General features: G+C 40.1%; 1 protein-coding gene across 6 annotated transcripts in view; it reads left to right on the top strand.

Moving 5' to 3' along the window:
• The window catches only part of PCLO (piccolo presynaptic cytomatrix protein), a 522,276-nt gene that overhangs the window by 231,479 nt on the left and 271,155 nt on the right, over positions 1-19,642 (top strand). For all 6 annotated transcript variants that reach the window (XM_074942561.1, XM_074942563.1, XM_074942562.1 and 3 more), the window contains exons 4-6: positions 2,823-3,746; positions 11,975-17,081; positions 17,450-19,461. In XM_074942561.1, coding sequence (XP_074798662.1) covers positions 2,823-3,746; positions 11,975-17,081; positions 17,450-19,461 — 8,043 coding nt within the window. The remainder of the gene's footprint in view (positions 1-2,822; positions 3,747-11,974; positions 17,082-17,449; positions 19,462-19,642) is intronic.

Below are 19,642 nucleotides of genomic sequence, written 5' to 3'. Positions count from 1 at the left end.
CTATTTCCCCTTGTTTTTTCCTCCCCCCCCCCCCGATGTTCTGGTTAAACTTGGATTTATGCTGGAAGTGGCCCACCTTGATTGTCATGCACATTGTAGGGGGAGTGGTCACTTCGGATGAGCTATTACCAGCAGGAGAGTGAGTTTGTGTGTGTATGGGGGTGGGGGAGTGAGAAAACCTGGATTTGTGCTGGAAATGGCCCACTTTGATTTTCATGCAGGTTGTAAGGAGAGTGGTCACTTTGGATAGGCTATTACCAGCAGGAGAGTGAGTTTATGTGTGTGGTTTTTGGAGGGGGGTGAGGGGGTGAGAGAACCTGGATTTCTGCAGGAAATGGCCCACCTTGATTATCATACACATTGTGAAGACAGTGGTCACTTTGGATGGGCTATTACCAGCAAGAGAGTGAGTTTGTCTGTGGGGGGGCGGAGGGTGAGAAAACCTGGATTTGTGCTGGAAATGGCCCAACTTGATGATCACTTTAGATAAGCTATTACCAGCAGGAGAGTGGGGTGGGAGGAGGTATTGTTTCATGGTGTCTGTGTATATAATGTCTTCTGCAATTTCCACAGTATGCATCCGATGAAGTGAGCTGTAGCTCACGAAAGCTCATGCTCAAATAAATTGGTTAGTCTCTAAGGTGCCACAAGTCCTCCTTTTCTTTTTACAGATGACTCAGTAAAGCGTTAGATATTGCAGTCTTTATTGGGGAAAAATTACCAATTATTTCAAATGCTTTATGTGCTTCTGTGTCAGTGACAATTACTAATACTCATGTGTATGGGGCATTGTAATGAAAAGTAAAATAATAGGTAGGTAAATGCAATATTTAGACAAAATATGTGAACCATGCTGAAGTGCAGATATATTATTCCATCATTTTGAGTGCTAGGAACATAATGATCTATTTGCTGACAAAGAAGGCTACTTCTATTTTAAATATTAAACAATCACTTCTTCATACTTTGTAATTGTGCTTGCAGTTTAGCTTTTATAAGAGTGTGTGATTCACACGTAACACTCTTTTCATATGCAATTCTAATAAATAATTGACAATTCTTATTATTTCACATATTTTCTAACTCTGTTTTGGCCTAGAGCCAGCAAGATATTGGTGGAATGCTTAACAGAATTCCAGTTATTATTCTGGGCCTTGTAAGACTTCATAAACGGCCTGTAAGAACAGAAACAAAATGACATGGCAATTGCTAATTTTAATCTGTTTGATGTTCAGTTGCGACCATTCTTGAGTATGATAGAGCAAAATATAAACTGTACTGTGGGAAGAGAAGAAGAATACAAGGCTGAGCACCTCATCTGAGGTGCTTGGTAGCTGACACCCAGATTTACAAAGGGATTTAGGTGCCAAAACATGCAGATAGGCACTTAGTGGTATTTACAAAAGTACCAGAGTGAAATAGACACCTATGTCTCATTGGCTGTCAGTGACAGACGCCTAGCCATTAGGCACCAATCTAGATCTTTGGGTGCCTCAATACCTTTGTAAATCTGGCCCTGGACACCTTGCAGAATTGGATGCACATTTTTCTTTTTTCTTCACAGGTCAGTAACATAATCCCTTCCAGCTCTACCTCTGTGACTGTATGATTTGCTTTTAAAGACCCTCCTTTTTTTTTTTACAAGAATCCTTCCATTCTAAAATTATCTGAAGCATATCTTTGATGTAGAAATTTAAGGGGTCTCTGTTCTTCAGCCACTGATAGTTTTCTTCAGCCACAGTTTTCTAATATATTATTACTATCACTATTATTTCTCTGTTTATTATATTATATGTTTCCAAGAAACACCCTCGGAGTGATAGGTGTTTGAACGGACACAAAGCCGCTGGGTTGGCACTATGAAGAAAATAGGAGCTCCAGTCAAAATGTGGTAAAAGAAATCGAATCTATTAGGCCTTCCCCCATCTTGCTGAAAAGAACAAAAAGAAACACACAACAAAGGTTTCTGTAATTTACAGCGTAAGGATCTTGGTCCACTAATGGGGCTCATTAGCTGGCTCTGAATTAAAGCTTCAAGGCTAACCCCTTCTCCAGAGGTTTCTGGGTTTTTTTATACTGTTTACTATGTCTCAGGTTCCCATTTCAAACCTGCTGCAACTATAGCCAAGGGCTGCTGAAAGCAATCTGACTCTTATGGAACCAGGAAACCATCAACATGAGTTTATACACGGGTCTCCATTTGCCATTTTGTCCTTTTTCTAGTTTTCTGAGAAAGGTAGGTAGAAAGAGAGACAGAATGCAGCAACGATTTACCAAAGGAAGAAGAAAACAAAAGAAGGATGACCTATCTTTCATTCATATCCCATTGTCTCACACACACATGCTTTTACCACCCAAAACTAGAAAATCCAGAATAGAGAAAAAGAACTAATCTCTATGGGAAAAACAGATAAACAAAAGTCTAAAGCAGTCCATTAAACAGACAGACCATCCTATTACAGTGATGAACAACCATAAAGGAAGGCATTGTCTCAATTTGTATAAGAGGCTTTGATAGGTTTTAGATGTTGGGCATATATGGGCAAGCTTTCTAGAAAAGGACAGCAATATTTTGGATGAAAGATAAAATTTTCAAGTGTATTTATGCCCTCCTGTTACTTTGGATACATTAAACTGTTGCATTCTGTGTGGTTTAGATGAATGGTGTGAGTCTTCCAGCAAGGGCTATCTATGGGAACCAGGGAAATAATTGTGTATGATGTGCATAGGGTTTGGATTACAAGTACTGTACAGCCAAAAGCACAATATGATTTTACTTTCAAAAATATTTATTTTATTTAATGTTGTTTGTTATGTTATAGGTACAAGAATGGCTGTGCTTAAACTGCCAGAGACAAAGAGCAATATCAGGACAACTTGGGGATATGGGCAAAATGCCACCTCCCATGGCTGCCCCTTCACAGTTGGTATCCAAACCATCTGTTGTCCCTCAGAGCCAGCCTACGCCAACCAAGTCAGATCACCCTCAGAAAACTGCAGCACTGCCTACCCAAATAGTTGAAAAATCAAAAGAAGAACCAGGAATTCAGAAGAAAGTTCCAAAGCTTCCGCTGGGGAAATTGGCAAAGACGCTTTCAGCTGATAAAATCCAGCAGGGGATTCAGAAGGAAGATCCAAAACTTCAACAGGGGAAATTGGCAAAGACACTTTCAGCTGATAAAATCCAGCAGGGGATTCAGAAGGAAGATCCAAAATTCCAGCTGGGGAAACTGGTTAAGATACCATCAGCTGATAAAATCCAGCAAGCAATTCAGAAGGAAGCTCCAAAACTTCAGCAGGGGAAACTGGCAAGGAAACCGTCAGCTGATAAAATTCACCAGGGAATACAGAAGGAGGATCCAAAACATCAACAGGGGAAACTGGCAAAGACATCATCAGTGGATAAAATTCCTCTGGAGATAAGTTCAGATGCAAAGCAACTTATAAGCAAATTGGAAGAAGACAAAAAAGGTGTACTCCCAGAAGAGAAACCATCCCTCCCAGAGGACAAAAAAGAAGACGTCAGAGTTGAGACTAAAGGACAAGATACCAAACTGAAGTTAGAAACCAAAGTACCTCCTGAGGAATTGCAGGTTAAAAAACAAGAGGAGATTAAGAAGGAAGATTTGACCACTGGGATTCCACAAAGGGCATCCAAACATGAAAAAATTCAGAAAGAAGAAACCCTAGCTCAAGTGGCACCTTTGCCAAGACCTGATCGTGTGGAAACAGTGAAAGAAAAAACAGTAAGATTTTTTTTTCTTTTCCGTTTGCTACAGTAGGCAATAAAGGACCTGCTACTGCAAACCCTTACTTATGTGAGTGGTCCTTATTCTTAAAGCCATTGCAATGACATGGGAGGACTCTCACTGGTAAGGGTGATGACTCCTGTCAGTAAGGATTTGCGTAACAGGTGCATAGTGCCCTTGTGTGTGGTTTTTCATTTGAGTTTGCATAATTTTCAATCTCTACAGTTCAGAACAGACACTAAACCAAAATTGCTTTTTTGAAGTCAGATTCAAACCTTTGTCTTTTTTTAATGGCTGTTATAGATTCCTTTAGGCTTTTGTTCAGTTTTAATCATTGAAGCTGATACACACTTTTCATAGATCTCAATCCCTGGAGGAACCAAGCTGCAACAATGTTTCACTCCGTTAATGACTGTTTTCATTCATCTCTCTTGATTATTTTTTGCTGTAGAGATTTTGATTTGGAGGAAGTGACCAGTATAAATTATAAAATAGCTATATTTCTTAGTCCGGAAATGGTGGGCAAACGTGCTGATTTCATGGGCCTTCATCCTACTTTGGGATCTGCTAATACAGATTTTATGTCCATGCAGGATTGCATTGGCCCACCAAAGGCAAATGGGATTTGCATGATACAGGAGTCTGCAATACTAGATCCCAGTACAGGATTATTGCTATGTTTTGTAGTAAATTTACATACATAATATATAACTCAGCCACATTGTATAACTTATTTCCTTCTCTTGTGGAAAATTGCATGTCTTCAAGTACAAGTTATATATGGACTTTCCATTCACATAAATCAATGAGTGTTAGCATGTACGAACTGATATACCTGGCTGCACTGTACAGACACATTTGCTGTATGTACAGTAATTGTTAAGCCATTCATCAACTAAATGTGGCTAAAGAGATGATTTATACATATTTTGTGGGAGATGAAAAATTGTGCTCTTTTTAATTAACCTTGAACTAGTGAATGATGATTCATTACAAAAGTATTGGGGTGGGTGAAAGGAAATTCTTTCATGTCTGCCAAGTATGCTATAAAGCTTCCAAATAGAGCTGGTCTATTTTTCAACAACAAAACCTACCAAAATTTTTTGGCTGAAAACTGAGAGAGCTTGATTTGGAAATGTAGTTGTAGTGGGAGTTGCAATTTGGGTACCTCATACTCCCATTTTCTTCTGTCAGACAGACTCCCTGGCTGGACTACAGCTAACATGATACACCATGGTCTCCCCTTGTGGTGAGGAGATGTAATTGAACCATGGGAGTCCTAGCCATGATGCATCATGGGAGATGAGAAGATGCATTTTAAAAATGGGAGCCCAATCAGTCTACAGAGAAGGTTGGGGCTGTAAGGAAATGGGACTACAACTCTCATGAGGCACAGTGGCAGGATATCCAAAACAACAAATTTTAATTTTTGGCTGAAAGATTTCATTTTGGGGGCATTTGATTTTTCAACAAAAATCTGAATTTTCCATGGACAAGAGATGCTTTTTCACAAAATATTTTGTTTTATAAAAAATCCAATTTTCTGTCAAACAACATTTTTGATGGATAATTTTCAACCAGCCTGATTCTTCAATTTCTATAATTTCATTTTGTATTTTGTATGCAAACGCTAAAAAATGTTCCCTAGTGTTTAGGGCATAGGTCTGAGATTCCAGGGTTTCTAGTTCTCACACTCATACTGTAATCATGGTGTTTCACCTGATTTCTGTATAGTAAACTTGCTCACTTTATTCTTGTGATAATACCACTGAATACTTATTACAATCAAGGAGACTACTGGAATGAATATGGTGAATGGGATTTAGCCTTCTGTACCTCACTTTACTGATCTGTAAAATGAATATGATGATAAATATGTACTCCACATTACCAGAGTGAAGTTTTGGCCTTTACTTAGGTAATATTTATAAAGCATTTGGAGTTGCACACATGAAAGGAGCTACTTATATATATAATTTTTATTATTGTTATTTTATTATTTATTAAAACCAGAACTCTTTGAAACAACACACATTTTTATAAAGAATACCAATTTTTAAAAGCAAGGATTACATTATTTTTTTTCCTTTCCTTCTTTCTTTGGTCACCGGGGAAATCCTTCTTAGTTTCTACCAATGAGGAAATAAATTGTACATCTGTTATTTTGTTTCCTAAAAGCAATTATGATAATTTATTGTTATTTATTGAACACCATTAATGTTTTCTCTGAAGTACAACAAACGGCAGGAGATACAATCTTGCCCCAGGGCTCTTGTAATCTAAGTAAAACAGAATATAACAATTTGAGTAGATTGCACATTTACACCTCTTGATTTGGTGCAGGTCAATCTCCAGGCGGTGCAGAATATTTTTTAAAATGAATTTTGGAGAGGAATAGTTTAAAGGATTTCTGTAAGAAGTATTTTTAAAGTAGGGATTTGAGTGAAAAGGTAATAAATTTTAGCACTTACAGTTGCTATATGCAGTTTGCTATCTCTATGCAAACATTAATTAATTCTCACAGTATTCCCATGAGATAGATCAATATTAGTATTCCCATTTAACAGAGAGTGAAATTAAAACACACATTGCAGCCGAGGTGCGTGGTTTCAGCACGTGATCCGAGTTAGCTTTAATCAAGCTAGCGTGAGTATCATTAGTGAAGTCACAACAGCAGGCTTCAGCATGGTCTGTACAAGCCCAGCTGGAACCCTGGGTACTTACACGGGTGGCTGGCCCATGCTGACATCTGTGCAGCCACAGCTTCACTGCAGTTGGTACTTGCACTAGCTAGATTAAAGCTATATTGGGTGTGTTTACACGTGCTGTCATCACACCTCCGACTGCAACATATACATACCCATACAGAGGTTAAGGTCCTCATCCACAGCCCAGTAACATCAATGGCAATGCTTCACTGGGCTTTGGATCAGATTCTGAAGGACTTGCCCAAAGCCACTGAGTCAGTAATAAGAACTGGAGTACTTGTGGCACCTTAGAGACTAACAAATTGATTTGAGCATAAGCTTTCGTGAGTTAGTCTCTCAAGTGCCACAAGTACTCCTTTTCTTTTAGCAAATATACAGTTGCCAAAATGTGTATGTTCTTCTCATTGGTTAAAATCTTTCACAACCACTGGTCTTGCTAGTAATTCATTGTTTCTTAATTAGACCTGATTCAGAAAAACTTTGACTAGAACATTTTCCATTGGAGAATTCAGTTCTGTTGACATTTAAACAATTTAAAAAATTGCATCAATTTTGCCAGAATTTCATTTAATTGAATAAAAGTTCCAACAATATTGAAACATCCTGTTTTGAAGTTATAACGAAATGTTGCAATTTTTTCCTTTCAAAATGTCTTTTTGTTATGATTTATTTTTTATTTTGTACTATATTATATTTTATTTAAAAAAAAGGTTTTTACCAACCCAAAACTACTTCTTCTAAAAAAATTATTTCTCAGAGAATATCAAATTTTTCGGGTTTAATTCCTAATCAGAACGAAAATAGATTTTTAAATCTCCAACTCTTTAACAAAATAGAGTTTCCATTCTCTCCACAGGTCTGTTCTTAATCCTTGTAAGAATGACTCAGTCTTAGAAAATGTATATAGCATACCTTTTTAAACATTCATTTTCTTTTGAACAATATTCTAATTTAATCTAAATAATTTGACATCTGTAAGCAATTTAGTCACAAAACATTTAAATATTACCCTCTCTACTTAGTAATATCATTCCTACCATACCAGGGAATATTATAAAGAGATACCTTGAACAACATTGTCAGAATCTGAGTGATGGATAAATATGTAAGAATAAGGGGGATTTTGAAAATGAAAAACTCGCAGGAAATAGTTAATAATACCTAGCTCTTATACAGTGCTTATCAAAGGAAGGCAGTATCACCATCCCCCTTTAACAGATTGGGTAACAGACACACCACCTCTAGTTAACACACAGGTAAAGTGACTTCCTCAAGACTGTCCAGCAGGTGAGTGGCAGAACCAAGGAGAGAACCCAGGTCTCCTGAGTCTCAGTTAACTGCTCCAGCTGTTCGGCCATACCTGCCTCTAAGGCTGTAGTGGTTTAGAGTGGTAAACAGAGGGTTTTGTTGCTGTAATATAGGTACCTCCTACACATCTTTAATATTCATAGGAATGAAAATGAAAACTGAAAATGTAGCCTCCAACTCCATGGAAAAATAATCTTGTCCTATGCCAATAGAAAGACGTTACCATTGAGTTGTGGTTTAAATTGGCAATTTAAGCAGGGTTTAAATTGGCAAGCTTATGGAAGGAAGGCCCTATAGGTTTGTACACCATTCCGGAAGGCCTGCTGAGCTTGACTGTATGAACCTGAGTCCCTCCTAGTTGTGACAGTGAAGCAGTTATATGTTTGCCATCAACTTCAGGCACCTAATGTTGTTCTCTGACAGTGGTAACAGTAATTTCACCATCCCACCTACATAGCCCTCGCGCGCACGGTATTTTCCTTCAAATATCATCATTCATCTAAAACAGTTGTTCGACAATTATAATTTCCTTGAATGTAAGAAGTGATATGAGGCATGCAATGGTACATCACAGGTAAATTAGATGTATGTTGCCTCAAAACTCTATGATGTGTCTTATTATATTTGCATGATGTGTATCACCAGACACGCAACTATACACATGGGCGTAAGGCATAAAATAAATTCTTGTAAATTGTGCTCCTCCCATAGTAGATTTTTAAAAATCTCATTACATATAGTCTTATCACTAATAGAAGCACCTTAATATTTTAGAGCAAATTCTGCTCCCCGGTTGTGCAGTGTGGAACTCCTCTGCACAATGCAGGACCCTATTACAGACTGCGCAATTCCATGAGCAGAGCTCCCACTGGTAGCAAGGGGAGCTCTGTGCAGAGAATGCAGTAAGAACGCTTATTGTGGATTAGAGACTAAATGTTTATAAGCTGTCATCTCATTTGTTACACAGTGATTATAAGAGAGGCTGTTTCTAGGCAAGGGACCAAAGGGCACAGCAGAGCTTGGACTGGCGGTGTTCAACCCTGGAATGACAGGCAGTAGAAATACCTCTAGCTCTCTTAGCTTGTTCTGTCAGGGGATAGCAGGGAGAAATTACAGTTTGGACTCCATAGATAGCCCTGACAGCAGCAGCTACAAGGGGATGGGCTTGAATCAATCCATCTCCTGGCTGCCCTGACCACTCATCCTTTCTGGTCTATGCCTACTGGCTCCAGATCACAGCAAAACAGAAGCGACTGTCCCTTCTGGGAGGACTTTCCACAGCCAGGAACCTACAGCCCAGGTTCCACTGGCTTTCACCAATGGGACCCAGTGAGGCAGTCAAGCCCTAGGAGTCTGTTTGATCATGATCAATGTTTTAATTTAATATCTCATAAAATTTATCCATGTAAGCCTCTATCTTATAAAAGCTAAAATAAATAATTACAGGTAGATTTTGAATGAGGAGGTATAAAGTTTCAGGGGTATGTCTACACTTTGAGCTGGGGGTGTCAAGGAGGTATAGTCATGCTAGTTCTCATCGCATTAGAGAGCTAAAAACAGAATCTAGCTGCAGTAGTGCGAGTGGCAGGAGGCATAGCTGCCCCGAGTACAAGCCCATGGGAGACCCTAAGCACGTACTGAGGGTGGCTGGCCCATCCTGCAGCTCATACTGCTGCAGCTACACTCTATTTTTAGCATGGATGCTCAATCAGCGCCCTGACGAGTGTGTCTCCTTGAGGTGGGACTCACACCCCGATCTCCAAGTGCAGATATACCTTAGATGTGAGAACCTCATGGAAAAGTTCAGGTGGCTAAAATAGGACATAGACATGCTCTGAAAAATTTCCCTTAAATGCTTGCTTTGTTGGAAAAAGGAAAGAAAACAGGCAAACCTGTTTTTTTTTAAAAAGTTATACTTTAGTGTGGACCTTATACGAAGATTAGATGTGATGCTGTCATTAAGGGCCTGTTGATTTCCAGGGTAGTTTTCCCTGAGTAAGGAGAGATAAATGGTGTCCTGGGTCATACTGATTTCCCAATTGTTACTGAACAAAAAATGTTTGGAGTCCAATAGATAAATTCTCAATAGCATTTTAGTGTCAGGGTTATCACCAGAATTGTCAAAAGAAGTGGAATGCATCCGATGAAGTGAGCTGTAGCTCACGAAAGCTTATGCTCAAATAAATTTGTTAGTCTCTGAGGTGCCACAAGTCCTCCTTTTCTTTTTGCGGATACAGACTAACATGGCTGCTACTCTGAAACCAAAAGAAGTGAGTACTTCTTGTGGCACATGCCTTAGAAAATACAATGGCATCGGTCCTGATATCAGATATTTGGCACACGCTATTGGTAAAAAGAGGTTAATTTAAAGGTTAATACCTAACTTTGCAAAGTGTACAATAAAGCATTCCAATGTAGCTGAGACTGATACCAATGTATTAATATAACATTAATTAATATACAGGATGAATAGTGTAGTTGTTTTAGCACAGAGTATCTATACACACACAACACATCCAGCACAGTGATAACGTGCCTTGAATATAAATCATAATAATTTTAAAAATCTCACCCTGATTAATCATCAAAACTCTAATAATTGGCAATAAGAATTATTTTTCTACAAGCGGTTTTTTAATGGAATTGCAAATAAACTCTGTATAATTAAAAAGATCTGAAGGTAAATGTAAGTGTAATAGTAAAAGTAACCATTCACCCCATTTCAATAACAGATTTGCTTCACAATAAGTTTCAGTTAAAAACAACTTTTTTCTGATAAAATAAGTAGACAAAACAAACCTTCAAATCAGTCATTTGCTATAGTCCAGGGATGGCCAATATTGTCAGCACAGGCGACGAATATTGCTTAGTAATTTACTGAAGGCATAAACCTGTGTAATGAACTTGTCTTGGCATGGGGGGCAGGAGGCTTTTGGACAGTGGCTTTCAAGATGCCAGTGGAGGCAGGGACACTTGTCAGTGAAAAGTGAGATATGTTGTCAGCTAGGAGGCAGGGTGGGTGCCTGTCATTTAGGGGAGGATGACATATTTTATTAGCTGGATGGAGAGGTGGCTTGGGGGTGTCACTAAGAGGTGTAGGAATGTTTGGGGAGAGAGTTTGGGGGATAAGTCTCATTCAGAAACAGGGGGATCCTTGGGGTGAAGGTATTGCCACAAGGGATAGATGGGTGGTTTTGTCACCTTGAAAGGGGGCTACAAGCACTTGGTCATGTATGGAAAGTTCTGGAAGTTAGGATGGTAGTCAGGGACTTTTAACTAGTGATAAGGAAAGCTATTACAACTGGGAAGATTGGGTTGTTTTTGGTTTTGAGTTAGGTGTGTCTGCCCCGTAGGCTTTTTTCTCTTCTCTTCAGATCACTGGCTGGCCTTCCTGTTTTTCTCCTTATGACTCCATTTTTCTAGCATCAGCACCTACCTACATTACCAAGGAACCTAGAGCACATCGGCTTCTGTACTGGGAAAATTCCTTCCAGTTGAATTTTTGTGCACTCTGCCAGGCAGTAGATTCTGTGGTGTTCCAGATCCCATTCACTCACTTCAATATCTCATGCATTCTGCTTCATGCTAGAGAGTTCAGCACTGTGAGGCAGAAACCAAAGGCCCATCGTCCTGGCAGGTGAGGTTATTCTTGGGAATGGGAGATTACATCGGGAAAGAAGGCAGTAGATGCCAGAAATGCTGCAGGCTGAGATATAGGAATCCCTGTTCTACTATATCTACAACTACTTAGTCAGCTTTGTATCCTAGGTGATAAAAAACCACATTTAAACTAAATGTGATAAAAAACCACATCAAAACCTTGCAATGATCATCTACTACTATGCAACAGACTATAATTAGAAAGTGTTCTGAAAGATAGAGGACTACAGTATTTATTTATGTTTAAAAATAAAAGATCATCCTTAAGCACCTAACATGATTAAATCAGTTGCCTGTGTGAACTGTCATGCAAAGCATAATTAGATTAAATTGAAAAAAAAATCTCATAATTTGAGGATTTTTTTAAAATGTTTTAAGAGCTTTGCATACCGAAATTAGTGTTTCATTAATTTATGGTTTGTTCTTCTTCGGGTTTAAAATACTTCTTATCATAATGGGGACATTAACTCTTCTTTGAGAAAAAGCCTTGTATGTAATTGCCTGGCAACATTAAGAATTGATATATATATATACATATTTATTTTCTAGGAGCAGGAGGTTGACAAATCAGACACATCAATCTCTCAGCAACAGAGAAGTCCACAAGGTCTGAGTGACACTGGGTATTCTTCTGATGGGATATCGAGTTCACTTGGTGAAATTCCAAGTCTTATCCCCAGTGATGAAAAAGATTTACTCAAGGAACTTTCTAAAAAAGATACTTTTTTGCAAGAAGGCAGTCCTTCAAGCCCCTCAGATCTTGCCAAGTTGGAAAGTACAGTTCTATCAATTTTGGAAGCTCAGGCAAATACACTTGCTGAGGAAGAGTCTGGGAAGACCAAAGACCTTTACGGTATATATGGCGAACAAACAAAGGATCCACAAAGAACAAAGCCTTTGCCAATGACTCCAGAACCTTACAGTTCAGATGAGGAGGATCTGGAAGACATTCAAGAAGAAGATGAAGAAGGTCTTGAAGAAGATGGAAAACAAAGTGTTCCAACTCAGAAAGACTATAAGGAAAAGACGGCTGCAGTAGATGATATATCAACAAGAAGGCAACGCTATGATTCTGTAGAAGACAGCAGTGAGAGTGAAAACTCACCTGTCCCAAGGAGAAAAAGACGAACTAGTGTTGGCTCTTCAAGTAGTGATGAGTACAAACGAGAAGACAGTCTAGGATCAGGTGATGATGAAGACTTCATTCGAAAACAGATTATAGAAATGAGTGCTGATGAAGATGCCTCAGGTTCTGAAGATGATGAATTCATTAGGAACCAGCTTAAAGAAATCAGTGTAACTGAAAGCCAAAAGAAGGAAGAAGTGAAAGTCAAAGCTAAAGGGACAGCTGGAAAACATAGAAGGATGATGCGAAAAAGTAGCACAACCTATGATGAGGATGCTGGAAGACGTCACTCGTGGCATGATGATGATGATGATGATGATGAAACTTTTGATGAAAGCCCAGAACCAAAATATAGGGAAACCAAAAGTCAAGACAGTGAAGAACTCACTGTAACTGGAGGAGGTGGAGGCCTTAGACGTTTCAAAACAATAGAACTCAACAGCACAATAACAAATACATATTCTGAGGAATCTGAACCACAGAAGGGTAGCTTATATTTTGATGAAGAGCCAGAGCTAGAGATGGAGAGTCTTACAGATTCACCAGAAGACAGATCCAGGGGAGAAGGGTCTTCTAGTTTGCATGCCTCCAGTTTTACTCCAGGTACATCTCCCACATCTGTGTCATCTCTTGATGAAGATAGTGACAGCAGTCCTAGTCACAAAAAAATGGGAGGAGAAAGCAAACAGCAGCGCAAAGCCAGGCACCGGTCACATGGTCCACTTCTTCCCACCATTGAAGACTCTTCAGAAGAAGAGGAGCTAAGGGAGGAAGAAGAGCTGCTAAAGGAACAAGAGAAACAACGTGAATTAGAACAGCAGCAAAGAAAGAGTTCCAGCAAAAAATCTAAGAAAGACAAAGATGAACTAAGAGCACAGAGAAGACGGGAACGTCCAAAGACCCCACCAAGTAATCTTTCTCCTATTGAAGATGCATCTCCAACAGAAGAGTTACGACAGGCAGCAGAAATGGAGGAGCTGCACCGATCTTCCTGTTCTGAATATTCACCAAGTATTGAGTCAGATCCTGAAGGATTTGAAATCAGCCCAGAAAAAATAATAGAAGTGCAAAAGGTTTATAAGTTGCCTACAGCTGTCTCTTTATATTCTCCAACAGATGAACAACCTGTTGGAGTCCTAAAAGAAGAAAGTAGCCAAAAAACATTAAAAAGTGCTGAAGAGGTATATGAGGAAATGATGCACAAATCCCATAAATCCAAACTATTTCAAAGTACAAATGAAAAAGAAGTGTTTGAAAAAGACTCTTTATATGGTGGCATGTTAATAGAGGATTATATTTATGAATCTTTAGTAGAGGACACATATAATGGAACTATTGATGCTAATCTTGTAATGAGACAAGATGAAAGTAGTGAATTTATTCAGCAGAGAGGGAGAGAGAAAAAAATAAAATCTCCAGATCAGATTTATGAAGAAACTATGCAGAAAATTGTAGATCGACAGAGAGACTATTACAGTGTAGAGCCTTTGCATTCAATTGTGCCTCAAGAAGACATTGTGTCTAGTTCTTACATTATACCAGAAAGTCATGAGATAGTTGTACTTGACAGTGTAGTAACTTCCACCACTGAGGAAAAGCAGTTGTTAGATGCAGATGCTGCTTATGAGGAGCTTATGAAACGACAAAGAATGCAGCTAACGCCAGGCTCCAGTCCAACTCAGCCGACATCTGATTTAATTCCTGCGCCAGATACAACCGTATTTATAGTTGGAGATATAGTGGATGGTGAATCTTTAGTGTCAAGTGCTCCTATGACAGTTTCAGATACAGCTTCAGTCAGCAGCACAGTGCTTTCTATTCCAGATGTTAAAATAACTCAGCACTTTACTACAGAAAAAATAGAAGATGAATACCTAACAGATTATGCCAGAGAAGTTCAGGAAATCATTTCACACGAAACGTCAATGTTGACATACTCTGAGGCATCAGAAAGTGCGACATCAGTTTTACCTTATGATACACCTTCTCTAACATCATCTACATCTTCAATTTGTACCACTGATAGCTCATCACCTATTACTGGAATAGATAGCACAACTGCAGGTTATGTAGACATAGCAGATGTTGTAGGTAAATTAGTACATTCTGAAGGTATCAGTGCAATAGCTCAAGTTCCCATAAGTTTCACAAAAGAACATTCTGAAATAAGCACACCTTATGAACCTGTTACTGTGCCTCCTAAAAAGACAGTTGTATCCACAGATATGGCAAGTGTGGATCATGGTGTAATTTCTTTGCCTGAAGATGCACCTTCTGTCATCACAACTACGGCTATAAAACCCAAGCAATATGCTTCTGACACCACTACCTTTGATTCACCCAAACCAGAAAAAGACACAGCCAGAAAAATTAAAGGTACAGCTGATGTTGGTATTGATAAAGTACTTTCTGAGGATGTACACAAAGGAGCTGTGTTTGACATGACAAGGATTAACTTGGCTGAGGCAGCATCTGACCAACCTCCTGTGTGTATAACATCAGAGCAAGCCCCAGTCACATCCTCTGTATCTACTACCTATGCTACGACTAAGACCAGCACAGTATCTGCATTACCATCTATTGCTTCTGCAGTTCCTACTGTAACATCCAAAGTATTCTCATTTTTTAGAAGCTCGTCTTTGGATTCTTCAGCCCAACCATCTCCACCACCTCCACCCCCTCCTCCTCCACCACCTCCGCCTCCCCTACCATTACCTCCGCCTCCTCCACCAAAGCCAGCTATTTATCCCAAAAAGAAGACACAGGTTAAGGTTCCAGTGACAACAGCTCCTGCAGTGGTACCTTCAGTTACTAGTATAGCCAGAGAGGCCACAGAGGTGTTAAAGAACAACGTGGCATCTGCCCCAAAAATATACACCCCGACACCACCTCCTGTGCCACCCAAGCCATCCTTAATTCCAGCGGGGCTTGTGTTCAGTCACAGGCCCCTTGAGGTAACTAAGCCTCCCATTGCTCCTAAGCCAGCAGTTCCTCAGCTCCCAACAGCTGCTCATCAGCCAGCAGAGAAACAGCCAAAACCAACAGGTTTGTCATTGACAAGTATGACTTTGAATTTGGTCTCTTCAGCAGAATGCAAGTTCACATCCCCTACGTCCCCTTTGTCTCCACACTCTAGCAAATCTTCACCAAGGCTGACCAAACCCTCGCAGGAAACCTATGTTGTTATCACATTGCCATCTGAACCTGGAACTCCCACAGAGTCTATAACTAGTCAAGCTATTACCAGTTGGCCTTTTGGATCATCCTCTAAGGAACAGCTCCCCCAAAATGTGCAGCCTCTGTTTACTCCATCTATGAAAGCTATGGAGATTCAAAATATGGCAGATCACAGCATGTATGTTTCAGGTGCTTTGCAGACACTTTCCACTGTTCCTGTCACAGCACAATCAACTTTTGAAACAGTCCCCAGTTCGGTAACACAGTTGATAACAACAGAGGTGACCAAAACCACAGTGTCTGTGGTTAAAAGCTCAGTTCCCACTGTTGGTTTAGGTAGTGTCTCCATTACTGTACCTCCAGAGCCAACACATATAGGTGAGCCTCCTAGGTGTAGAGAGAATGGAAGATTCCATCTCTTTGGTGATGTTATTGACCTTCGTACTTTAACTAAAATGGATATTGAAATGACAGACACCTGTATGGATCTGTCTGCTGCTCCCATGGATGTGAGAAGACAAACTATGTCAAGTGATATATGTGGGCGGCCAGTAAGTGCAGTCCAACCAGCTATCATAAATCTTAGCACTGTGTCAGCTGCAGAACCCTCTCTAGCACTAGTCTCAGAAACGGTAACGATAATGACCTGCACAGCTGCTGTAAGTTACACATCAAGTACAGAGAGCCTTGTAGATCTGGGGCATGCAATGACAACACCACTGCAGCTGACAACGTCAAAACATTTTAAGCCTGCATACAGAGTAACAGGCAGCCAGGCATTCTCTGCAGGTAGAGATGAAGTGCCAATAAACTTATCCCTTGGTACTTCAACACATGCAGTATCATGGGCTACTGCAATACCTGTTACTGTACCTCCTGTTGGTATGACAAATGGGTGGACTGATGTCTCCACATCCCAGGAGCTAATGGAGAGTGGAGCAGTTGACCTTAGCACCACAAAATCCCACAGAACAGTGGTGACAGTGGATGAAGTTACTTCAGGAGTTGTCACCAGTGTAATAGAAGAAGATGAAAAGCCCGTTGATCTGACTGCAGGGAGAAGAGCTGTTTGTTGTGATGTGGTTTATAAATTGCCATTTGGCAGTAGCTGTACAGCACAGCAGCCTCCAGCCACACTGCCTGAAGATCGGTTTGGTTACAGAGATGACCATTATCAGTATGATCGCTCAGGGCCATATGGGTACAGAGGATTTGGAGGTATGAAACCATCCATGTCTGACACTAATTTATCAGAAGCTGGTCTTTTTGTATACAAAAGCAAGAATAGCTTTGATTATCGAGTTGGGGCAACAGATGCAGCAGTAGATCTAACTTCTGGAAGAGTCACTACAGGTCAGTATGAAACAGCAGCAGATCTTTCTTTGAAATATAATTGTGGTGTTCCTCATCTCATATCAGGATAATTTTTTTTTAATTTTTCCTCCTGTAATTATGTTTTCTGTTGGACAGTGTGACACATTATTCTGGATTATACATGTATTTTATTTCTTCATTTTACATGTGTGTTTTGCACAGAGGTCCTGCATGTGCCTGCATGTTCAGCAATGCTTTTTTCTTCACGTCTAAAGTAAATCATTAACCTGAAGATTTGCATGCAGTTCCCCACCCCTGTTTAATTCATCAAGATGGGATGGCTTTCAGAATCCACAAAGCAGCCTTCTTTTGGGGGACTGGACTATAACTCTGCCCTGTAATTTCAGGTGAGGTAATGGATTACTCAAGCAAGATCACTGGTCCTTATCCAGAGACTCGACAAGTGATTTCAGGCATCGGGATTAGTGCACCACAGTATTCCCAAGCAAGAATAGTACCGTCTCTGGGATCCCAGTATGGTGTTGGAAGTGTGTTACGATCCTCTAATGGTGTTGTTTATTCCTCAGTTGCAACTCCAATCCCAGCCACATTTGCCATAACCACACAGCCTGGTTCTATTTTCAGTACAACTGTCAGAGATTTATCTGCTGTCCAAACGATTGATTCAGTGTCCTCATTGTCAACCTTGCAACAGAATCAGCCACTTCCAAGATCATACAGTTTCTTGACAACAGTGGCAGCTGAAAAAGACAATGCAATTACTGGCATTGATATTGACACAGGGTTACAACCTGGCACTATAGAAACTATTACCACTGAGCCAACTAACTTGATGCCTGCTTTAACTACAGCTTCTGAAGCTTTTGCAGATGTAATTGAAGATGAAGTTGCACTTCTCATTGCCCCTGAAGAAGACAAACAGCAGCAGCTTGACTTGCAGCGTGAACTGCTTGAGCTTGAGAAACTTAAGCAGCAGCGCTTTGCAGAGGAACTAGAGTGGGAACGTCAGGAAATCCAAAGGTTTAGAGAACAAGAAAAGTTAATGGTCCAAAAAAAACTTGAGGAGTTGCAATCCATGAAGCACCATCTCTTATTTCAGCAAGAAGAGGAGCGACAAGCTCAATTCATGATGAGGCAGGAAACCTTAGCCCAGCAGCAGTTACAGCTTGAACAATTTCAACAACTTCAGCAGCAGCTTCATCAGCAGCTGGAAGAGCAAAAAATTCGCCAGATATATCAGTATAATTATGACCCTTCTGGAACTGTCTCTCCACAAACAAGCACAGACCAAGCCCTTCTGGAAGGGCAGTATGCTGCTACAGAAAATGGCCCGTTTTGGACTAGCGATGACCCAAACACCACAGCTTCCTCTGTGTTGGGCATTGAAATTCCACAAAGCCAAACATGGTACACAGTTCAGTCAGATGGCATTACCCAATATATATCTAGGCCTGGTATGCTAAGCTCTGTTTCAGAAATGTCTCTTAAGGACATTGATGTGAGAGAAGAGAAACAACTGAAAAAGAGGAGCTCCATGCCAAAATTGCGTGGTCAGTATGACAAGCTTGATGAGACTCTGGAAGAAGAGCCCAGTTGTTTTAAAAAAATAGTGGACAGTGGAGTACAAACTGATGATGAAGATGGTGCAGACAGAAGTTACGCGAACAGGAGAAGGAGAACTAAGAAAAGCGTTGACACAAGTGTTCAGACGGATGATGAAGATCAAGATGAATGGGATCTTTCTAACAGATCAAGAAGAAAGTCTCGTATTGGGAAATATAACGAGGGTACCACTGAGGTAGACAAAGCTAAGCCATTTTCCAAAGTGTCTAGCATTGCAGTTCAGACAGTGGCAGAGATCTCTGTACAGACAGAACCTGTAGGGACGATACGAACACCTTCAATAAGGGCCAGGCTGGATGCTAAGGTTGAAATCATTAAACATATTTCAGCTCCAGAGAAGACATACAAAGGAGAAAGTTTGGGATGTCAAACAGAAACAGACTCAGATCAGAGTCCCCAGTACTTGACAGCCACGTCTCCACAGAAAGATAAAAAGCGTCCAACACCATTAGAAATAGGCTATTCATCTCATCTCCGTGCAGATTCCACATTACAGGTAGTCCCTTCCCCTCCTAAATCTCCCAAAGTTCTATATTCACCCATTTCACCTGTTTCACCAAGCAAAGTTATAGAGTCTGCCTTTATACCCTATGAAAAATCCATCACTGATGACATCAGCCCTCAGAAGATGCTGCATGCTGATGTTGCCAAGGGTCCTCCACTGAGCCCAAAATCTGCAAAGACGATGCAGCGGTCTATGTCGGATCCTAAGCCCTTGAGTCCAACTGCAGAAGACACTTCCAGACCTCCGTTTCAGTACGCTGAGGGATTTGTGGTAAGAATTGTTTGTTTTTTCTTTCTTTAACATCAAAACTGTGAGGTTGACTTTTTATGCAGCATGAGGGATATTGCACTCATTAACAGGATCTGTTCACAAAAATTGTTTATACACCATGCTGAAAAAGTACCATGATATGTCAGAAGCTTGTTGCAGTGATTATTTGTTTCATTGCTTG

This window comes from Natator depressus, chromosome 1, assembly GCF_965152275.1.
Source record: "Natator depressus isolate rNatDep1 chromosome 1, rNatDep2.hap1, whole genome shotgun sequence".
Taxonomy (NCBI): Eukaryota; Metazoa; Chordata; order Testudines; family Cheloniidae; genus Natator; species Natator depressus.
The sequence above is the reverse complement of the archived record's forward strand: the minus strand, read 5'-3'. Positions and strand labels throughout refer to the sequence as shown.